Below are 23,529 nucleotides of genomic sequence, written 5' to 3' on the forward strand. Positions count from 1 at the left end.
ATGTGAAATGAAAGATGATCGGTTAGGTTGTGCAGACCCGCTTTATTCACATGTACGTATATAATTCTTAAGGAGCTGTTTGGGAACAATAACATTATGTTCCTCTCATACATGGAATAAAAAAATGGTTAAATTCATTATTCCTCCCATACATCTATTTTTTGGTCGAATTCATTAGACACTTTTAGAAGTATTTCATGAAACAGTAACATACAAACCACCCTTAAATAGAAAATAGAAAGCTGTCAGTGTTTTATGAACTAGAACACCTAGTTCTACTATTTCATGAATATATATTCTTTAGGTAAAATGTTCTCTGTCTAACGACTCGTAACAGCTTGCTTGGCAAATGAAACAGCTTGTAACAGTTTCATGAATCTACCTCAAATCTAAGGCAGACTTATGAATTACTTTTTATTTTTAGTGTTTCATGAATCTGCCTTACTTACTCATAGGATAAATTCACAGAGCCTTACTCTAGGTACATTCGCAGAGCGGTGAGTTGTTTGCCAAAGAGACATAAAGAATTATATACATATAACATGCATGCAAACCTAACCGATTCAACATTCACTTCACATCCCCCAATATCTTCAGCCCCGAAAGTGACACTTCGACTTAATAGCTTGGAATCCTCCAATCCATTGTTATCAGAACCAGTACAACCGATTCAGGGGTGTCAAGCATGGCGTTTCAACCATTTTTAAATATGTAACGTTTTTTTGTTTTTAATTTTTTTTATATATTTTTTCACCTATTTCTAACACTGCTTCAAAGACCATAGGTGTCATACAGCATTTTTGTGGGAACCTCCTGCAATCCCCGGTTTTCCTAAGAAATTTGAAAGTGAGTTTCAATTACAACTACTTTTTCTTTTTCCGATTGAAGGTGAGGCTAAGGCTTAAATTGAAAGCGAGATTGAATCACCAGGTCATATGAGAGTAACGAGAGGAAGTCCCTCTCTTTTTTGTTTTTTGACCTTGCACTTTCCAAGCGCATGAAAGGTTAATAATCCATGGAAGGTTAATAATCCACTACTCCCATATTTCCCCTGCATCCAGTTCCCCTGCATCCAGGATCACGAGAGATGACAACAATGTACCTTTCAACTTAGGTACTACATCCCAGCACTTAAGATACAAAAGCATCAAACCCAGGAAATTCCCATTAAAGTCCAATCCATTCCTAATTAAAGACCTACCATTTTACAGGCCCCTAGCCTGACAACTATGCTCCTTGAAGAGTGTCTTTCATGGTTTAGATTTGACTCGGCAATGCTTTAAGGTTTAAAGGGAAAAAGAAAAACACTCGTCGTACCACATGCACTTGCTCGCTTAAGAAGGAAAGCATGTATTGGGCAGTGCTCCATGAACACCAGAATAAAAAACCAAAACCACGAGGTTCCACCATTTTCTCTAACGAAACCTCACCAATTCCTCTTCTTCGCTTTAGTTCATAGGAAAACAAAATCTTGAAAAGATTTAAGGCTTTAAAATAAACCTGGATGGCCCCCTCTAGCTGAAGCACGGTATCCAGCCTCTTCCAGAACTCAAATGCAGGCCAGATTGTCCGCCAACTCTCAGCTGGGGACGACGGGCATTTAGAGCTTCAGATACTATACAAAACCCACTACCGCCTAGGCTTGCAATTGGATCGCCGCCCGCGTCAAACTTTCTGGCTATTTCCAGCTTGTGCCTGGTCCACCTGTGTCCCATCTATCGAACATTCCGACGTCTTCAGCAGCGGCACCTGATCCGACTCAGTTGGCAATGGTTACTGCAACTACTAACTTGAACCATCGGAGGCGTTCAGAAATGCTGCACCATACATGGGAGTTGCAGCAAAACAGGCGAACTGCATGGAGGAGACCAATGTTCTGGAAGCATGGCTAAAGGGGAAGGGAAGAGAGTCGCAGCTGCTCAAATTGCCTATGGCCGGAGTATATCTGAATCAACAGTTGGTATCCAGATTTGTAAATCCACCTATTTGAATGGACCATCCCCAACACAATCTTATGGGATGAGACGGGCCACTCCTTGGAAAAGTGAGCTTCAAGGCGAGTCTCAGGAGTTGAAAAGCAAAGAGAAGATGGTGATTAAATAGATGGATTTATTATTGCTCTCTACGAGTAAAATAGAAAATTACACTTTTCTCTTTTTCTTTCCTCTATCACATGGAAACAGCCTCAGATGATATACCAATCAATAATGATAAAGAAGACCCAAACCAGAAGATGCACACCCTCGCCACAAAAAATAAACACCACTAACCTTCTTTGTCCTCTAACACCCGAGAAGCCGAAATCCTGAAACAGTCAGTATTGCACAAGCCCACCGACCTCATCATGTCGCCAAAGCTGCCATCATTTGATTTCTAACAGTCAACATAACTAGATTTTGCCCAACGTAAATTGACAAGCCAGCAACAATAACCAGGAAAAGGAAAGGAAAAAAGTAAAAAGACATAATATTTATAACACAAAAGAAGGGACTCTTAAGATGTCCGGTTTCTATCCGACCGATCAATGCTGTTCCTTGCTCTGTCTGGAGGTTGATCCGTGCTCTTCCGAGGTTTCTCCACTTGGTCAACACTGGTCCTTGCTTTCTCCTGCCGGTCGACACTCCGCCTTGACTTGTCCCTGCGATCAGTACTCATCCTTGAACGCTCTGCCTTGTCTGTGCTAGGTCTGGACTTCTCCCTCCGGTCACTGCTCTTCCGTGCAGGTTCCAGGCAATCAGTGCTTCGGCGGGAGGGCTCTGAAATATCGGAACTCTGCTTTGATCCGTTCTTTAGTCCTGGAGATTTCTCAACTGCTAAAATGAACTTCTTTAGGTGTCTGATGTACTCAGGATAGACTTCCAAGTTACAGTGGTTCCCTCCCTTCAGCCATAGAGGTTCGTATTTCTCTTTGCAGAGTTCCCATAACTGCTTGCCATGGGAACAATCCACTACCTCATCTGCTGTTCCCTGAAATGCAAAATCATGACTTTTACCTATTGTAAGAGAGCACCATTTGAAAACAGACGAACGGAAAAGTATTCACCTCAAGGAACATAATTCTCGTTTTTTATAACATGTACAGAAAGAAAATGACAGGCCAATGTTTTGCAAAGTACAGACTACAGCATATAGCTTACCATATCTATCTCTCTTCTTTCCTAAAAAACAACAGAATCTCTTCCATAAAAGGGAAGAAATGATGGATCCATCAACGCAAGATACAAGTTGTTTAAGATTTAGGAAGAATGCTTTTGTTTCTGTAGGGAAATAAATGACTTGCACAGCAAAAGAAGCACAGGTATGACAAGAAGTAACTCTGCTAAATGCCGCACAACATTTAATTAGCCAGCTGTTTCCACTCTTTGACACACTGTTCACTCATGAAAAGACGCCTCAGTAAACTTAAATACACAATCATTAAAGGCCAAGGGCAAATATGTAGCTTCTGTCTGCGAAACTGACATGTCAGTTATGAAAGGAGACTGGAAAAAAAGTGGAACAATTTTGCAGTATTTACATCTTAATTTCCAAATGAAATATATGATTTTATCACTAGATTGCCATTATCGACATAACAACGAACAGGAAGCAGAAGGTACCAAAACTCCAACTTACTATACAGGAAAACCAACCCAAGAAACCCAGACGTCCAGCATGCAGCAAATTCATCATGTTAATTTCAAGTTTCGCATCCACATTCTCCAGTTGATAACCACAACTAATCCATACAGAAAGTTAACAACTTTCACCTATAAGCCTTCCTAGCGAACCATGAACCTCATATCAACAGGTCTTCAAAAACGAGGGGAAAAAAGTGGGAGGCAAAATGGAATTCACGATCTATAAAGTCTTTTAAAATGATGCAAAAGGAGTACAGAGGCACTTTTTTGTGAAAGAAATGATGCTTCTTAAAGAAGTCATAAAATCAAAAGAAAACTAACAAAACTCCTTCCCCGATTAAGTTTAACTAATGGGAAAAAAAAAAGATAAACATGCTCACGCTTTTTTGAGACATCACGGACCAATTCAAATGGAAAAATAAATAAGAAAGGCTACAGCCCGAAAAAAGTTGGTGGTAAAAGGTCAGCAATTTCTTCAGTCACTGTCTTGGACTGCTCGTAAAAGAATGTCGCCACAAGCCGATTATCAAAATATTTCTCCATAGGCCAGATTGTATTTTTCATCAATGCCTGGAGAACACCATTCACATGATTCTAGTATAAAGAAAACATTTGAGTTACAGAATTGCAGAAGAAGCTAAAAGGTGCAACAAAAATCCGTATGTAACCAAATATGCACTTCAGTAAAACATGAAAAACTGGACCACCTGGAGTTTTCATGTTCACCAATATAAGAAAGAACATGATGCCCATGCATCAGTTATTGATTGGTCTATTACAAATTATGACAACATACTTAACAATACATGTATGTTTGTTACTTCTTGCCCTCATCTTCATGGATATTAGATCTTTGTTATGCATGCCACCACTCATGGAGATCCATCCCAAAGCAAGCAGTATGTCCTCTCAACAATTTAACTTCATCCAGTTATGTATTTATAATTTTATCATATAGCTACAAGCAAAGCTAGAAATATTATGCACCTTTATCATGAAAAGTTGGCCATCATCAGTGAGTCATTCTTGACTTTGGTCATTCAAGAGCACAAGCAATAAGGTATGAATCCTGATGCCAGTTAACGTTTGTCTGGCAAGCCATCCACATTGCCAGCATGGGTACAGCTAAAAAGGCCAAGTTAAGTACCTATGTCCAGACGGGTCGACATGGGTGCAGGCCTGGACACAGCAGCCTTGATTTTTTTTTTTTTGAGTATATTTTAGTTTTTTTTGTATCATTTGTGCATATATTAGTATTCTTTTGTCCAGTAATACACTTTTATAAATATAAGCAATGAATTTATGTGTTTATTTAGCTAAAATCTTGTTGTTATACATATAAATATATATGTTGAAATCCATCATGAACATTTAATCACAATGAGAAAACAAAAAGGAAAAATATTTGTTCCAGCCACAAAGCTTGTAAAAAATTAACAAAAAAGACGAGGCAGAATGAAAACTACTTGGCAGTCCTACATGCCATTTGCAATCTACAGGACAGCCACATTATATGCAGAGATAGAAAAAGAAATACCCACATGTCTAGTAGTGTTTGAAAATAATTCAACAACTGAGGAAGAAATTTAGGCTCAAGACAAAACAACATCAGGAACTAATAAAAGATCCACTTATAAAGTAGGAAGAACAAACCATCAGAAACCAAGGCTGGTATGCTTACAAGGAAAAAACACTAGTAAGTACAAAGAATAAACTTACGTGAATGATTAACACAGGACAACTGACATAAGGGATCTTGTCTATGTTCTGCAAAGGGACAAAAAAAAATGCAAGTTACATCTTCAGAGGCTCAGCCTAATTAAGAAGCAAGAAACAAAGCAAAGAATAATATTTTCATAACAATATACTATTCCGAACCTTGTAAATGTCAAACCAATATGATCTTTTTACAGGATACATGACCCTTAAGCCAGACATTATTGGACTATGCAGCACAACAGCTCTTAAACGAGGCAAACGGGTCGCCAAATCCAAAGTTGGGCCACTTCCAACTGACTGACCATATAAAATAACATCTTCTTCCTTTGCTCCATAAGTGTCTTGGAGGCATTTGTAAGCTGCCTCTATATCTGCATATGTATTTTGTTCACTTGGCTACCAGAAAAGCCAGGAAAGTACAAATTTATAAAATAAATTAGTTTTGCAATAAATCAAAGAAATAATCTTTTTATGCATGTTTATGTGAACACAAATGTGGATGTGTGAGAAATCAGCAAGATGCCCATTTATGCATGTATACGTATTTGTATGCATGCCATTATTATACGTATTTGTATGCATGCCATTATTATACGTATTTGTATGCATGCCATTATCATAGCATTAAGAGCATTATTGGCAATTTATTTATGATTTATAAAGCAAGCTAAGAGGAAGGCCACTGCTTGATGAAAATGATAGAAGCGCTCAGACTGCCAGTAAGAGAAATGGCTGCAAGCCCTTAGAGTGCTGTGTTGTGCAAAGCATAGAAGATTAAGACTGCAACAGACTTCCAGCCCATCTTTCCTAGCACCCAGTTACGTGACACAACAATAAATATGACTTTCTAGATATTTAAAGCAAAACATGCCGTCCATGGACATAAGTAGCTGCTAAACTATGTCACATGGGTGCAGGGTGTGGGTGTTGGTGCAGGTGTCGGTGCGGGATGCGGCAAGTTCCAAAAAGCATTGGGTGCGGGTGCGGGGAGAGCATATATATATATATATATATATATATATATATATAAGTAATTTTTATTTGTCTATATTTTTAAACTCTTTTTTTATCAAGGTTACCTTGAATTGATATATCAATGAAAACTCGGCCAAAACATTTTTCAGAACAACCAACACTCATTTGATGCCATGTCGGGCCGCACCAGCACTGATGCGGGTGCGCCACCATAGTTGGTGCACAAGGTGACTTAGCTGCTAAAATGCTTACAACTCTATAAACCAGATAAGCTAGTAAAACCATTTTTGTTTACACATCAGTTACTGAGGACCTACACATTCCAAGAGTTCTATAAACAAAAAGTTCAATGATATTATGCATTTCAAAGATGTAGCTAACAAATGTCATTGAGTCAATGCAAAAATTGCTAAGAAAGCCATACTGTTACTACCAAATTGTTTCAGGATTTGTTAATCTTATAAAACACTAACTTGCTGATATCACACATAGCCATAAAACTGAACGATTTTCTCAGACACATCTAGTGTTGATTTCAAGTTTGCAGCACAGAGATGAGATTTTCTTAAAGTTGGTTTGAATAAAAAGAGGGGTTGACTTGTTAACACTTAACAACTTACCTTACCAGATGATTGTCCATAGCCAGAGTAGTCATACCTGCAAAATTCAAGCCCTACAAGTTAAAAATAATACTTCTATTGCGCAACATAGTCTCATTGGTTAAGCATAGTCGTGATAAAATTCAGGAAAAAGGAGCTAATAAATTCCCCCACATGTGAGCATGTTAGAATTGGTATAACATGCAAATTGAAGTAATGAGGACAATAACAACCCCGAAGTACAGAATATATTACAAATATCAAAAACCATGGCATATACGAGTTAGAGCCCCTTATGGTTAACAAAATAACAAAAAAAAAAAAAATTAAATATTTGACAATCACGTGCAATCTTCAACCTGCATCGTCAGGCAAGAAAACAACTAGCTCCAACCTTGACATGGAAAATTAAATTGCCATTATCATATCTTAATTGTATTCAAGAGAACTAATGATACTGAGATTTTCTAAAACACCAGAATATTCAAGGCACACAAAAATCTGAACCACTAAGTCAATAAGAAGCAATATGAAACACTATATAGTTGCAAAAATACAACTGCTGATTCTCAAACGTTAGGAGATCAACATTCATGAAACCCGCAATCAAGTGCACTTGCTGATTTATAAAACTCATCAATAACTTGAACTCTAACTGAAAGATGACATCAAAGATAAAGAAAAATTTTATCATGAAATTCTCATTTCCATGCGTTTGGTAAGTGTTCCGCCTTTGAAACATGGTTAGCACATGCTAGACAATATATTTTCAGAATAGTTAACGTCTAATCAGCGCGTAGATACCCTTATCTCAGATACGAAAACTAATGTAGCTAAAAATGAAAACCTTACAGATTTTGTACCAACTGTATCGTAAACCATATCTACCCTTCAAATATGAAGAAGCAGGACGGACAGGGAAGCGAGAGAGAGAGAGAGAGAGAGAGAGAGAGAGAGAAGGAAACAAGCCATGCGGAAGTAAATGCTATGCATGAAGTTTTGGAATTGGAGAATATCCTTCCGTAGGTTTTCAATATGTTTAAAATCCGAAATGCTAACAGCAAAAAATTCACAAGAAAATGATTCTCAAAACGATAATCAAGAGAGAAAATTTCGACAACATAAAATCTAAAAATAGTAAATTCTGGAACGGTAGCATTATGAAAGGAGAAAGCTCAGTTGCAAATTCAAGTTCCCTCCAAAACAAACTTTAGAGTCTAAAACCCTGAAAATGATTCGGTTTTTCTGAAGACTCCCCAAAAGACATAGATACGCATCGAACACCTAATGAAAGGGAAGAGCTTCCCAGAATGCGTTAAATTTGGAATCTCCATAATGGAGAAAAAAAAAACCCATCAATCCCACCGGAAACGATAAACCAAACAAAAAATTAGTCACTCACCCCATCAGGTTGACGCGGAGGTGAACACTCAGTTCCGTAAAGAGCTCATACATCTGTCCTAAATCCGCGGCGTTGCCGTGCGAGTAGAGTAGCGTAAGGCTCGCCATTGGATTCTTCACATACATCGCCACGATCTCCGTTCCCCGCCGAGTGCTCAGCTTCACAACGTCGACGTTCTCGCGGTGCGGCACGTCGGTGAGCGTCAGCCGCCCGGAGACCTCATCAGTAACTACCTTGTAAGAGGGAGGGTTCGGCGGGAAGAACGCAAACTTCGCCGCCATGGACGAAGTGACCGCCCCCATCTCTCACTCTCGCCCGACAGTAGCCACGCGGTCAGCCAGATGAAGAAGGATACAGAGGGGCGGGAGGTGGATCAGGCGCAGCAGAGGGATGGTGGTTTGCTCGTCATAAAGACAGAGGCCAGCGACCTGACCAGATGAAACGGCGATCGACGGCCGGCGTGCGACCGGATCTGCGGCGTGGAGCAGAAGCTCAAGCCTCTCCCTTTCTCTTATCTTCTTCTTCTCGCTCTTCTTTCTTCGTCCTTCCTCTTCCTTCCTCTTCTGGTTTCCCTGTGCAAAAGGAAACGAGGAGAGATGGGAAAAGCGGAGGAAGAGAAAAAATGAGGAGAAAAAGGGAAGGCGGGCTGGTGCTTAAATACGGGGGCGGAAGCTTTTTATCATCAGGTTGCTACGCACGTGCGAATCGGCACGAGCGGGACGTTTCCCCACTGAAGTCCCCGGCTTCGGCTTGTCAACGTCCTTCCTCCTTCCCTTCCTCGACTCAGGAAGACCGATTCGTATCGGAATATCCCGAGACATTTTCTCTTTGGCTATTACTAATATCGGACATATTTTTAATTGGATTTGGGAATTGGATATGGTACTCGGAAATTTTTTCATTTTCTTACCAAAATTTAACAAATGGGATTTGAGTCTTAATTAGATGTGGGAAGATCTCAAAATCCTTTTCATTTACTAGTAATTATGCTTTGATTTAATACTTAGCTTTTATATGAGAATATGAAATGTTAAGGTGGGTCCAATTAATGAACAGCTGATTGTGCCCCACCGCACCATGCCCATGCCAGACATGTTGTCCTGGTTCGATCGCTGACACATATGTTCAAAGTTAAAATCCAAGATATGGCAAAATTGTTCCCTGCGTAGTCCGTCTCCAATGAATGTGTGTCGTCTATAGTTTGCCCACACGCGTCATAAAATTTTTAGTAGTTTCTTTATATAATTCAATTTACTATATATTGTAACCCCTTAAAACCAAAACTTCTTACATTGGTGTTCCTTAGCTTTAAATTTCTGGGTCGACCACTTCTTGTGTAAAAACATAACATAATGTGTAGTTATACACTTAAAAAGTTTTTTTTTCACATGATTGCCGACCAAAGACCAAGCAGCATAAATGCTTCGGATAAGCACGGATCCAGGTCTGAATGTCAGTTGTTCCAGGAATTTTACGGGTCCATGTCCAGTGGAAAGTAAACAAATTCTGCTATGATGGTTCTAGTATCTACAGGTTTTCCTTTATTCGTTTAGTTTTAGTTGGTAAATTGAGATTTAGGAAGAGTAATATCATATATGTCCATTCATGCCTTCGGTATCAATGAGAAAGTCGGCTTGTCTCTCTCAACTTGAAGGAAGGTCTCAAGTGGAACCCCTCAAACCAAGTGGATCAGATGGACACTTTGTATGGGTTTGTCCTTCCTATTTTAACAATTCATATATGGTCTTTTTTGTAAATATTTTAATTTTTGAATGACATTTTTTTTGTTTAAAAGACTTGCAAAAATTTTGACATTCGATGCCAAATGTTGTTAGTATCTTGCGGATTCGATGCATGACTGATATAGATTTACATTTATCTTTATAAATTTTAAAATTATTTCCTAAAATTAAAAAATAAAATTAATACCGGTTGATGCATAATGATATGCACCCGATATGTTGGGTCGTTTGAGAATACTAATATATATATATATTACAAGTATGATTGATATCAACGTATATGAGCCTGTATCGGTTGACACTTATCTTGTCAGACATGGGAGTGAATTTATGCCCTTTCATATCAGCTTGAATCAACTTATTCAGCTTCATATTAGTCAATATTTTAATAAAGTAACAACAAAAACATTTTTTAAAATTTCAAAAATATTGTATATATTTCTCTAGTTGCAAGAAAGAGATTCAGTTATGAATATAAAAATGTCGCATCAAAAAAATAACTAAAGTGGGGGCAGCACTGCGTGCCCTCTTGCTGTCCAGCTTTAGTCCAAAAGCAGGAAAAAGAGGAAGGTGCAATAAACAACTTTAGAACTTTTCCATTAATTTGAAAATCCATGTCGCCCTCTCCCTTTTAATTTTCTATTCTGCCCCAATTATTGGCCGGCGTGGACTCCAAGGCCATGTTTGGCTGTCGTACCAAAATGCGATCGAGTTGGTGACTTCCGATGCGATTGTTCGGTAATATACACAAAACGTAGGGTCGGGAAACGCTGTGGAGTCCAAGAAAGAGCAATGCGCGTATTTTCATGCAAAAGATCAGGATCTTGTGCCAGTTCATGAACTTAGTTACGTTTTTTATCAAACCCGACGGGATTGGTTGAGATCTAGCCCTGGGCTTTTTATGCGACCTGCTCTGGTGAATATCCGTATGTGCTCCTAACTATGTGTTAATGATGGTACTCCAAATAAAAGCTTATCTCAGCTTTTCTTTTCAAGGGGCAGATTCAACTTTGAAACATTCTTAGTCTAGCTTTTCTTTTCAAGGGGCAGATTCAACTTTGAAACATTCTTAACTTCTGTCCCTAGGGTGGAATATGAGACCTGACATTATAACTCTCTCTCTCTCAAAAGAGAGAGAGAGAGAACCTATATGTATATATATGGGGGGGGTGGGGGCGGATATACATATGGAGGGAGAGAGAGAGTTCTAATGGCAGGTATCAAATTCCACCCTAAGGACAGAAGTAGACTTAGGGTTGTTTGGCAATAAAGCTCTACTGGTGTTTATGGATTTGTCCTAATGATTAGGGTAGCTTGAAGATACATTAGAACATTTGTCCTAACCTCTAGGGTAAATTCATAAAGCACTTACATAGTATTCATGCTACTGGATAACTTCTAGGGTCTTACATTGATAGACTATTGAATTTTGTCATATGAGTAAATGTGCTAGTTTTAAAGTTTTATGTCACCAAAAGAGGCGGCAAAATCTTTCAGCCTCGGTGCAGCTTACTTGAAATACATACATACATACATATATATATATATATATATATATATATATATATATATATATTTCAAAGTCATAAGATTGTTACTTATGTTGTGGATGCAAGGCAAGTATATGTTCCACTAAAATCTAGATAAATTAGTCGCATAATCCTAGAGATGCAATTCTTCTCCATCAAGGGAAAAACATTCATCTTTTTTACACATAATGAGTATTTTAAACCTCTTTTTAGAAGTTTTGATTTTCTTTATAACCAAACACCTATGGATGCGAAATTAGAGGGACTTAATGTTATAATACTGGCTTACCAACCGACACTGGATAATGATTTTTTTTTTTTGCAAAAACATGTTCAATCTTTATTTGGATGACCAAAACACACTTGAGTTTGGATTTATTTTATTTATCTGCTTGCTTTATGTGTAATATAAGTAATTAAATCAAAGAAATTATAACTTATGTTTTTGTTGTATCACTAAAAGTTGGGCACCTAAAAGGAAAATGACCTATCCAATATCATTCCAACCTTGTCGCAAGTTTGATCTAGAAAAGAGTTGAAATCATCATGAAACTCAAAATAATTGAAGAAAAAAGTGATAACTGTGTGCCCTTATGTGCTTAGAAAAACAAACACTATTCAAGTTTAATACAAGAACTGAAGGTAACATTTTTGTGAAGTTGAACATAACAAGTGAACTCCTTCAAAAGATGCCACAAGGATTAAAAAAAACAAAAGAAACAGAAGAAAGAGGACATTTAAACCCAATGCTATGAGCACAACCCCCTTTCTTAAAGCAATTTTGAAAGCAAAAAGGGAAACAAGTGGAGAGAATAGAAGGTGAAAGTGAAAATGAATAAGAGTTATGACATCAAGTAAGCAGAAAAGTGTACAAGCATGTGCAACACTTGTAAAATATAAAACACATGTACACAAAATGATAGGCATGAGAGGAGGACCAAAAAAAAAAAAAAGAAGAAGAAAGAATTAAAGAATTGATTAAGAAAGGAGAATGTCAATTAAGAATTGAAGGAAACCATGCTTCACATTCACAAAGTATATCTTCCAGCCAATGGCGGAGGCACCCATGTGCTCCTGTGTAGTCAATTGCCCATACAGATCCACACAAATTACTCATTTACATATTAAGCCCCTCGGCCCGATTGTTTGAAAGGTCTACCCATAGAAATTTCTGGCTTCGCCATTGCCTCCAGCTAAGGAAAATAAGCGGAACATAAAGTTCATCGCTTCCAAGGCACAAATTGAAGAAAACATTGTTCCGGCCTAAGCACGCTTTGTTCGGAACCTCGCAGTCTCATACTTGTTCCGAATCGGAGTGCCCGATATGGCAAGCTCCATGACAGCAAAGAAGACTTGGATGCATTTGTTTGCACGTACATTTCTTGTATTTTTGTCAGGTTTATCGAAGTTACAGTACATCTCTTGATCACCATGAATTATTAGCAATTATTGTTGCAGAGGAAGAGAATTCAAGGCCATCCATAATTAGTGAAACGCCTTGGCCCTTTCATGGAGCTCTGTAATGCTTGGACTTGTGTTGAGAGTCTTGATCACTGCTGTCATTGGGCGCTTGACATTTTCTGCTTGGCCTTTCTCTTGCCAGCAGCATTCTGAGGTTGTTGATCAGCCAATGAATCTAATTGGTTGGAGTATAACTGTACAAGGCTATGGAGACTCTGCATTTCCTGTAGAAAGCTGTTTGCCGGTGGCCCGCAAGGGCTGCGGCGGAAGACCGGTGAACGTCACTAAATTGACAAGAGGAGGAGACATAATTATTGAAAGATTCGTATTGCCCGAAACCGTTTCGGCTGTCGCTGGTGCGTACTTTAACGCGTATCGGTTCGACACAAAGCCTCTGGATGCGAAATCCACCATTCGGAATTTTACTTTTTGTTTAAACAGCGGGCCCCACAGTGGTGAAGATTCGGATTTGAGATCGGAGGACCTCGGGAGGCGGCGGGCAGCTACCCCCACCCCCTTGGGTCTTTTCGAAAATTAAAATTTTAGTGCTAAACATTTTAAAAATTTTAATTTGGTATAACGAACATTTCGAAAATTATATAATGGCCTCTGAATATGATTTTTTTTTTGGTTCCATCCCTGTCCAAGGCTATCAATTATACCTCAAAGGATATGAAAACAAGGGCTTAGTTAGGACACTGACAAATAAATGTACATTAATATTAAAGTTACCGTAGGCTAGATTGCAATTTTTGTGATTTTTTTTTGTGGTGAATACTCTTGGACCGCATGAAATTGAAACTCAGGACCTTGTTTAATTATGAGATATATATATCATAATCAAGGGGTCTTCAGTTTGAATTTCATAAATATAATAATATTTTTAATAAACAAGCAAAAATGAATTTTCAATAAATTACTCATGCTTAGATCTTCTGCTATTAATATAATAAAAGGAAATTCAAAGTTACAGCTTGGTTTCCTGATAAGATGAAATCAGCATAGTTAGTATTTGTTATTGGCAACACATAACAAATTATTTTTATTGCAATTTTCCTTCATGTCTGCTGCTGCCAAATTAGCGCGATAATGTATACTTGAAAAAAAAAGGTAAGAGGTCCTACATTTTCAATTCATGTTTAAAAAATCAGACCTAAGTTTTTCAACACCTCAGCAATTAATGCATTTAAGCTTAGCACACTAACTTTCAGAAAAAAGAAGCTTAACTAATATAAAAATATTTAACAATTAAACATTTAACTAATTTGTCTATACTTGATTATGCAATATCAATTAGACAAATGGATACCCAGTACCTGGCTCGAATAGATCCGAATACTGTCCTAGGCTCAACGGGTTATAACTTGTGAACCCTGGGCTGACCCGATAGAATAATGGGCTGGGCTTGGTTAGCGGAACCGGGTTGAGGGCCTGGCTGGACTGTTAGGTTCAAATTTTGAAGTCGACTTGGACTCTTCAAGCGATGCTTTTTTTTTTTTCTCTCCTAAGGCCCCTCTGCCACGGCCAACTCCTCTGCCTACTGCCTGTCTCCGTCGTCGCAACTCGCTGTCACTGTCATGGCCACTCGCCGGTGCTGCCTCCCACCTTCCCCCGAAATTTCACCCGCCTGATTCCTTGATTGCCTGTAGGCCAGTAGCTGCTGCCGCATCACCAATAGCCGTGTTGTCGCGACCACCGTCGCCCGTCGTGACTCATGCCTCCTTGCCGGATGCCGAGCGTCCTGTCGGACTCACTGTCGGATGCCCTCCCCCAATTCCCCCACCTGCTTGGGTTGCGTTCCTACCGGACGTCGCCCCTCGCAAGCTTGCAGCTGCCTCCCTGCCGGACACCGACTATGCTGCCTGACTCCCTACTGGACGCCGACCGCTGTCGCTGGCTCGTCCCTCGCATTTGCCTCTTAGCCAGACATCAGCACATTTGCCTCTTTGCTGCACACCGTCGGTCGGACTCGAGCCGTCAAACGGTCTGTGAGACTTATGGGCCGAGCTCATCTCGATCCGACCTGGCCCGCTTAACCAATTAGATACGGGCTGGGCAGGTCTTGGATAGGATGTTGTTAGCCTAGTACCCGGTCTGGCCCATTTAAAGTGGGGCCTGCCCGGTGTCCAGGCCTAATATCAATTATGTGTATGTACGTCTGAGTTGCATATAAGCAACCAAATTGATGGAAGTCATAACCTGAGAAGACCTAATGCAATTGGTTAATTTAACTTACTTAATATGCATGGGTTGATTAATAATTCTCTCTCTCTCTCTCTCTCTCTCTATCTATATATATATATATATATATATATATATAGATTCTCCAGCCATCCAAATACTCTAGCCTCTCATATTTGCAGCCCAACCCATTGCATGCACAACGCATTACGCAGTGCATTCGGTTGTGTGTGTAAGGCTAGACGATTTCAGCTGATCTTTCCTCCTCCCTCTCTCTCTCTCACTATCTATCTGCACACACACACATATTCCCCCGACAAAGTTTTGCTTCTTATTTCATATAATCAAATTTCCCATGATACGGAAGCTTCTGGAAAGGACATGCTCAAAAAGCAAACCTTTAATAGTCGAATGAGTTCCACTCAATTCTCAAAAGCTGGAGAGGTTTAGGTAAGGGGTTGGAACTCTGTTTATAAGATCTGCTTCTTCCTTAAAACCAGGTCCTTGTCAATAGTGAAGGTGGATTTGATTTTTTCAAGACGCTGTGTGGGCCTATGGAAAAGGATGTTAATATATATATATATATATATATATATATATATATATATATATATATATATATGGATTTTCAATCGAAAGAACTCAAATCAAATATACCCATGATTTAGGTTATGTGGCATCGAAACATTTAATCTCTACCCATGAACAAACAGTTTCCATGACTTTGATTCATAAGAATGCTCCTTACTGGCATTTCTTTTTCCGATGCATGCCATTAATTGTCCTCTTAAGCAAAAAATCAGTGAGGTTAAGTTTATCTATATGTGAATGAGAAAGAACCAAACATTTATAGGATGTTAAAGGACACTTCTCTTGATCATAGATGCCATGAGCAACCCTAAAAGTGAGAAATTTAGCTTACATATAAAGTCCATCTATGATCATCCTTTTCATTAGCTTCAGAGAAGAAGCATTAATGGGAGGCATTCCCCGGCATCCAGGCTTATGCTTTCTCAAACTTGTGGCTTAGCTAAGAAAAACTTTCTCAGGCACTCGACAAAAATCCTGCTTTCACTTTCTCAAATTTGTAGCAGCTTGTGAAAGTAGCTAAGCTATATAAGTAGACATTTTCTCAGGCACTCGACAAAAATCCTGCTTTCACTTTCTCAAATTTGTAGCAGCTTGTGAAAGTGGCCAAGTTAAGTGAACACTTTCTCAGGTGCTGGACAAAATCTTGCTTTTACTTTCTTAAATTTGTAACAGCTTTTGAAAGGGGTTGAGCTGAGAAACAACTTTCCCAGGTACCTCGACAAGATATATCGGCCGCCTTCCTTAAGTACTTGGAACTCTCATTCGTACTGTATGACAAGAAAACACATTTTAATACATCAAATCAAATGTATCTCGCCACCCACTAGCCCCACCTGTGTGAACAATTGGAAAGTGGGTGAAGGTGGGGAACAAAACAAGTTTCTTAGAGTTAATGCATTCCCCAGAATCTCTGCCAAAAGATCTAAAATTATGCCTCAACTTGTATATTTTTAAACAAGGAGATCATTGTTTAATCAACTCAAAGTGCAGATTAGGAAAATCTGGCAAGAAAATTATACTCGTTACAATTGATTAGGCTTCAGAAAATTCAGGCCCGGTGCTCCTGATCGGTATCATTATTATCGAAGCATCATAGGTCAAAGATCCGGTAAAGCTCATTATATAATTCATTTGAACTTCAGAATTTTCAGATCAGATTGCACGCCCTGTCCATGGTGTGTGGGTGTGATCCAAGGCGTGTTTTGAATAAAGAACGGAATGGACCAGCCTCTGTTGGCCTAATCATGTTTGTTTAAGTTGGCATGCATGTGAAGGATCCAAAGTATCATTAATTTTGATCTATACCAGCCATTTTTTAAGGGAACTTTTGCTTGTAGTTTCAGAAAAGGGACTACTTTTTTGCAATTTTTAAATGAATGGGTATGCTTTCATAAAAAACCCGTTAAATAAGAGCTTGAAATAGACAATACGTCAACCTGAAAAACAAAAACAGAAAAAAAAGAAAAACAATAGCTTATTCTTCTTTCTTTTATCAATTGCTAATTCGATATGGTAATTTGAAAAGATTGCAACTTATAAGGTCTTCCGTTTTTTTCAAGTTAATAGAAGTTTTTGCTTCAAGTCTTTGTTGGACAGTTTTCAAAAATGAGTGAGTCTAACGAAAAAGACCTCAAAAAAGGGTTGAAGGCGACTTGCATGGGTGCGTAAGGCATTCCACTATGGAATGCTCAAACCACCACCTAGTTTCTGACCCCACGCACATCAAATGGTTGGAGTACTCAACCATTGCAAGTAAAATACCCTAACAAATAATATACTTTACCAGATGTTTTTTTTTTTTTTCAATTTATAGGCAAAGGGCAGTACTAAAAATTCAAAAATTATTTTTTTTTGTTGAACATGAACAACCAAATATGGTGACTTTTTCATTTGTCTTTGATCTCTAACAAGATTGTTTTAAGATGTACATTTTGATATTCAAACTCTTAAGGATGATTATAGGCTTGTTGGGTGACCGGGGTTTTTCACCACAAAAAAAAAAAAACTGAATCTCCACCCAACCTTTTATCCCTCCACGGTATATGGCTTGCTTTCGGTGTCTCAGGTGTCGCTCCTACCGTGCTTTAACTTGCATATCAGTGATACTCTTTTTGCAGCAAAGAGGATGGTGCCATGGGAGTTCGAACTAGGAATCAGCCACCACCCGAACAGACTAGAGGCCTTGTAGTGGTCGAAATGCAAAGTCAAAGGTTTATTTGTCGGAGCAGCAGTTTTCAATATTCTCATTATTAGAGATCTTATTTTCTCTTTTTTTGTGATTCTACTATGAGCGCTTTGGAAACTAAGATGAACTTACAAAAAATTATGGTCAAAGCATGATCAGCTCCTAAAAAATGTCACAGTATTATCACCTTAATATTGGAACCGTGATCTCTAAGCACTACGAAAATTGAAATCTGCTGGCTGTACGATGTTGTCCGATGTCTAAATATGTATTTAAACCCATCACTAACAGGACCATAAAACCGTTGCCATATCATAAACTGTTACGTTGTGCTTTCAACGGTGGTTTTTAAGTAATTGGTCATTCGGCAACATATAGTAGCTGGCTTATTTCAAATCCTCTTTGAACTACATAAAAATATTATAAATTAATTGGGTTTTAGAGTACTTTACTTACAATTATTAACTGTTTAGAGACACTAACGGAGCCAGAAATTTAATTTTTTGATGAAGGCACTCATTCAATACCTATAATTTCAATCAAATATATCAAAACATTAACATATATATTAAATTAATTTTGCGAAGCACAAATTGGGCTTAGACAGACCTTCTATGAACAAGTTTTTATATCAATACCCAAAAATATTTACAATTTTAAGTCACAAGATAGAAGGAAATGAAGAGGAAAACTTGGAAAAAAGAAAAAGAAGCCTTCCTAGGTTCTGCCACCGGCAAGCCCTTTATGTGTTACGTGCTACCATGAGAACCCGTGTTCCACCGTCTCACCAAAGAGGTATTTTTATCTTTTTATAAGAATTTAGTTTTTTGAATTTCATTTTTATCTTTATAGTGGAAGGTTTTAACAATCAAATATATCAAAACATTAACATATATATTAAATTAATTTTGTGCAACATATGTTGGGTTTAGACAGACCATCTATGAACAAGTTTTTATATCAATACATAAAAACCTTTTTTGTGTTAGGTGTTACCATTCTGCCGTTTCACCAAAGAGGTATTTTTATCCTTTTAAAAGACATTAGTTTTTTGAATTTCATTTTTATTTTTATAATGCAAGGCCTTAGCAATCAAATATATCAACACATGTACGTCGACAATTAGAGTGTTATACATCCACCGCTTGTAATACACAAGAGTAGCATCTATATGAATTTATTTGAAGACTAAACTTTCATCTGTCCACCAACTATGTTATGCCCTTCTAAACAACAGTAAAAGTTATGAAATTAAACCAGATTCATCAAAATCATAAAATCATGGAAAACCTGAGAACAAGTAACCTTATGACAATATGTAATTTTTCTTCTTTAAAAGAAGAGGAATTGGCAATTCAGACTGAATTATATGATCTGGAGGGTTCCGCCGTCTCACCAAAGGGGTATTTTTATTATTTTATAAGAAATTATTTTTTTGAATTTCTCTTTTATCTTTACAGAGAAAGGCCTTCCTTAATTTATTATCAAGGGTATTTTTGACCTCTAACACACCGCCATCATATAATTTGTTCTGCTTTCCAAGGTTGACAGCGCGCAGCAGCAAAGTAATTCGATGTAAGAAGTGCAGCATGGCAAGTGGCCGACGGTCTTGTTGACTTTGCGGTCCACGAAATAAATAAAAGAAAGAAGCTTAGATCACATAGTATCATTATGTACCTATATAAAACCATGGAAGCTATAGACTCCGCCAGAAGTTTTGTGGTGGTGAAGTCTACAGCATCCAATTAAAGGAGTTAAGTTTATGATTTTCAAAATGAAGTCAGTCAAGAAAATTCAATATCGGCAATGAGTTTACTTAGCTCCAACTTGCCCAAGGGAAAGTATATATTTCCGAAGCATTACCCTTAAACATTTAGTCATAATAAAAAAAATTAATCATAATAAATAAACATATTAAACTCTTTTTATATTGTTAAGAAAACAACTTAAGTATCTAAACTTTATTAACTTAAATTATTATTACTAAGCGTTCTTAAGCAAAAATCAAGTATCACGTCGATTAATTCATACTAGCATTTTAATTATGTAGGGTAATACCAATTTTTTTTTTTTGCATTTAATGATATTTAGACTGGTTATTTTTCATTAATACAGAAAGAAATTAGGTGAATATTTTTTCCTTAACGTTGGAGTCTTTAGGCACATTCCACATTTTTCATTTTAGAGGGCAAAATAATAAGTTTTTAGTAACCTTACAAACAGATTCAAAGAAACAAATTAAGTTACGGGTCTTTTTAATTAACCATCAGAAAGACTAAGTCTGCTTTTTAAATATACAATATAGAAATTAGCTTAGGTGTGTTATTCATGACCACTTAAACTTTTACGTGTATCTTTGAAATTCCTCTTCAGCCGCCCGCCTTTAAAAAAGTGAAGAAAAAGACAAGTATGCCCCTCATTGCCGGTGTTTGCTAGTAGATGAAAATGATAGCAAAACTATACATGATAGATGAGTTTCCCTACCTTTCACTTCTTAGTCAATTAATATATTATTTTAAATTGAATTGGTCAAATGTTACTTTTCAATATTTAGCAAAATATTTCTTCCTACGGACAGTTTTTTTTCTTAATCCCGAAAAAGACAATCAAGTTTCAGAGTTTCTCAAATGCCATGCAGGTTCGAGATTTTATGTTAAAACTTTGGCATCTTCGAAGGTATCCTTTTGAAGAAGAAGAAAAAAGATGCCTTTTCCTGAAATTAGGAGCAAAGGTTGGCTCCAAATATAAATTTTACACTTCGTTTTCTTTTCGTAAAGTAGACTTCAGAACATTGCCTACGGTGCTTTTTGCCTGCCCCTATCCTCTCTAATGTCGCATTTTCAAAAGCTTTGCCACCAGATTTTTGACGAATGGATATTGGCAAGTGCAGCATTATGTGAGATAAGATAACAATCAAGTCTTTTCAGAAGACCAACAAGAGTGGTGCTTATATAAAAGGGTGACCACCGCCTCATTGACCACAAAAAAAAGTGAAATAATGAGATAATCTAGGATTATCCCAATGAGGTTCGGGACAGACTTGACACCCAGACATTTGTACATTTGCAGGCTACAGAATTGGAACTGTTGGTACTTTATCCCAATTAAGGCAATTCCTTGTCTTGGAATATATAAAGGACATGTATCCAAATCGGCCTAGATGAAGTGCCTCCACTTGAGAGACATTGATCAAACGGGCCGATGGCCGGGTCCACCTGTGGTGCCAAGATGAGGGAAAGTATATTCCAATATTTTAGCTACCTTTTCCCCTTGCATGAGTTTTATTCAATATGTTACCAGTTTTCTACTTGCTACACAGGGAACTGTACCTGCGTTGGCACATACTGTCGCTCCCTTATCAGCGTAAAACTCTACTTAGCCCTCAACCCCGACGCATTCTTTGGCTGGTATAGAGAACTGACGTCCACATAGCAAAACAGGTTATGTGCTGGGAGGTCATGCAGGGAAAATTGGTGCACTGGAAATGACCAAAATACCTTCATTGAATTAATAAAAAGAAACTTTAAAAATGGTAAAAATGGATTGTAAAAAAGTGACTATGTCTAAAATGTCTGATCCTTTATGAAAAAAAAAAAAAAATCAAAAATGCTACCATCCCCCTTTGGTGTATATTTGTTATGTGCACACTTCCATGCAAGCAACTCCATTTAGTGCTTGGACGATGCTAAGTTGTTAGCTGCAATAGTCACCACAGTGCCCGCTCACATCAACCTTAATTTGGACATGAGAAGCTCAATATTTTTCTTTTTGGGTTTAATTGATCGTTGCCTTTCACCTGGGCTCTCTTATCCTTTTTCATCTCACACGACACACATACACACCCACGAGAGTGAGTTGCGTGCAGAGTGGTGTACCCAAGATATATATGCAAAAAAAAAGAGGATAGGAGTTGGGATATTTTGAAAATTATTTGAAAAGAAATGTCATCTTTTAGTCTCTAGTTTTTTTGGTTTCCTTTTTTGTCCCTGCAAAAAGTTCTCTTTTCCTATTAGTTAATAAAACACACACACACAATCTAAGGAGAAAGAAGAGGACACAAGATGTAACCTGGTTCAGCTGAGAAGCAGCCTACGTCCATGATGGAGAACTCTCTCTTTTATTTTGAACACTCCCACAAAGGAGAGTAGTAGTATTTATTTATGCTCATTTTACACATTTGAGATCCTTGATTTTAGGAACTAGATTCATATGGTGATTAAGTGTTTGGCAACGTTATAGGAGTTGATATTGGAAATGATATCTTTCTTATTTAGAGAAGATTCTCAGCTTTAGATAACTCTTATTGTTTGGAAATAGTATCTGCCATATCTTTTCCCTTATAACCGTAAATCTTATAATTCTCCCACAAGCTAATCTTGGTGTCGACAAGATTGAACTTGTTCCTTAGATAAGTAAGCTGTGGTCAAGACAATGCTTTAGTTAAGATATCAGCCAATTGTTCCTTTGATGTGACGAACTCGATTTGAACCTCCTTTTGACTACTTTCTCTCTAACAAAGTGAAAGTCAATTTCAATATGTTTTGTTTTTGCATGAAAAACAGGATTAGCGGTAAGGTAAGTGGCTCTAAGATTATCACATCTGAGTATTGGTGGTGCTATAATGTCAATCTTGAGTTCTTTGAGAAGTGATTTCAACCAAACAAGTTCTAAACCGACTGTTGCAAGAGCTTTATATTAAGCTCCGGTGCTTGAACAAGCTATTGTATGCTATTTCATTGATTCCCAAGAGATAATATTTCCTCCAAGAAGAATAGCAAATCCACTAGTTGATCTCCTATCATCTGGGCAACTAGCCCAATCGGCATATGCTTCTAACATCATAGACTTGTTTCTTTGAATTTGAAGGCCATACATGCTCGTGCCCTGTAGGTACCGAAGAATGCATTTGACATGTCTCCGATGAATATAAATTTGCATGCTTTATTAACAACAAAGACAATATTTGGTTGAGTGAGGGTGACATACTGCAAGGCTCCAACAATGTTCCTATAAAGAGTGGCATCCACAAGTCTTTACCCTTCATGTCATGAGAGAGGTAATTTGGGAACAGCAGGGGTAATGACAACTTTACATTTCTCCATCACAGCCTTGTTAAGAATGTCAATGATATATTTCTTTGAGAAAGAACAAGATGGTCTTTGTCGAAGTGCATCTCGATTCCAAGGAAGAAGTCGATTTGCCCTAAGTCCTTAAGGGAGAAATGTTGTCCAAGCTTTTCTAAAAAAATTTGTATCTCTATCTTGGAGCTGCCAGTCAAAATACTGTCATCGACATAGATCAAGAAATAAATAGTGGTGGAAGTAGAATCACATATAAATAGTGACGAGTCAGATTGTGATTCTTGAAATCCTTGACTAATAAGAAACTGCTTCAAGCTATCAAACCATGCTCGAGGAGCTTGTTTGAGTCCATAAAAAAATTTTTTGAGTCTGCAGACATGATTAGGCAATTTTGAATCTTCAAAACCCAGAGGTTGGATCATAAAGACTTCTTCTTTCAATGTC

General features: G+C 37.8%; 1 protein-coding gene across 5 annotated transcripts; it reads right to left on the reverse strand.

Annotated features, from left to right (window-relative positions):
- Positions 1-1,380: 1,380 nt before the first annotated feature.
- On the reverse strand, positions 1,381-8,948 carry LOC116250106 (uncharacterized). Of its 5 annotated transcripts, none has more exons than XM_031623500.2 (7): positions 8,316-8,948; positions 6,940-6,971; positions 5,499-5,710; positions 5,340-5,387; positions 2,519-2,967; positions 2,271-2,356; positions 1,381-2,049 (listed from the first exon to the last, which is right to left on the reverse strand). In XM_031623500.2, the coding sequence occupies exons 1-7, from the start codon at positions 8,615-8,617 to the stop codon at positions 1,889-1,891; spliced, it is 1,290 nt and encodes a 429-aa protein (XP_031479360.1). In that variant the 5' UTR covers positions 8,618-8,948; the 3' UTR covers positions 1,381-1,888. The 5 variants fall into 5 exon arrangements, with proteins under 5 accessions (XP_031479360.1, XP_031479361.1, XP_031479359.1 ...); XM_031623501.2 differs by having other exon boundaries at positions 1,381-1,945; positions 5,499-5,735; positions 6,935-6,971; XM_031623499.2 differs by having other exon boundaries at positions 5,499-5,735; positions 6,935-6,971.
- Between the last annotated feature and the right edge of the window lie 14,581 nt (positions 8,949-23,529).

The sequence above is a fragment of the Nymphaea colorata genome, chromosome 3, assembly GCF_008831285.2.
Source record: "Nymphaea colorata isolate Beijing-Zhang1983 chromosome 3, ASM883128v2, whole genome shotgun sequence".
Lineage (NCBI taxonomy): Eukaryota > Viridiplantae > Streptophyta > Magnoliopsida > Nymphaeales > Nymphaeaceae > Nymphaea > Nymphaea colorata.

What these genes read in the sequence shown, in the direction of transcription:
- LOC116250106 (XM_031623499.2), bottom strand. Translation starts at nt 8,617, where the DNA reads ATGGGGGCGGTCACTTCGTCCATGGCGGCGAAGTTTGCGTTCTTCCCG. An exon ending in ATGGACAATCATCTGGTAAG is followed by an intron (nt 5,736 to 6,934) that starts GTAAGTTGTTAA and finishes CTTTTCTGGTAG; the next exon opens with CCAAGTGAACAAAATACATA. An exon ending in ATTGGTTTGACATTTACAAG is followed by an intron (nt 5,388 to 5,498) that starts GTTCGGAATAGT and finishes GTCCCTTTGCAG; the next exon opens with AACATAGACAAGATCCCTTA.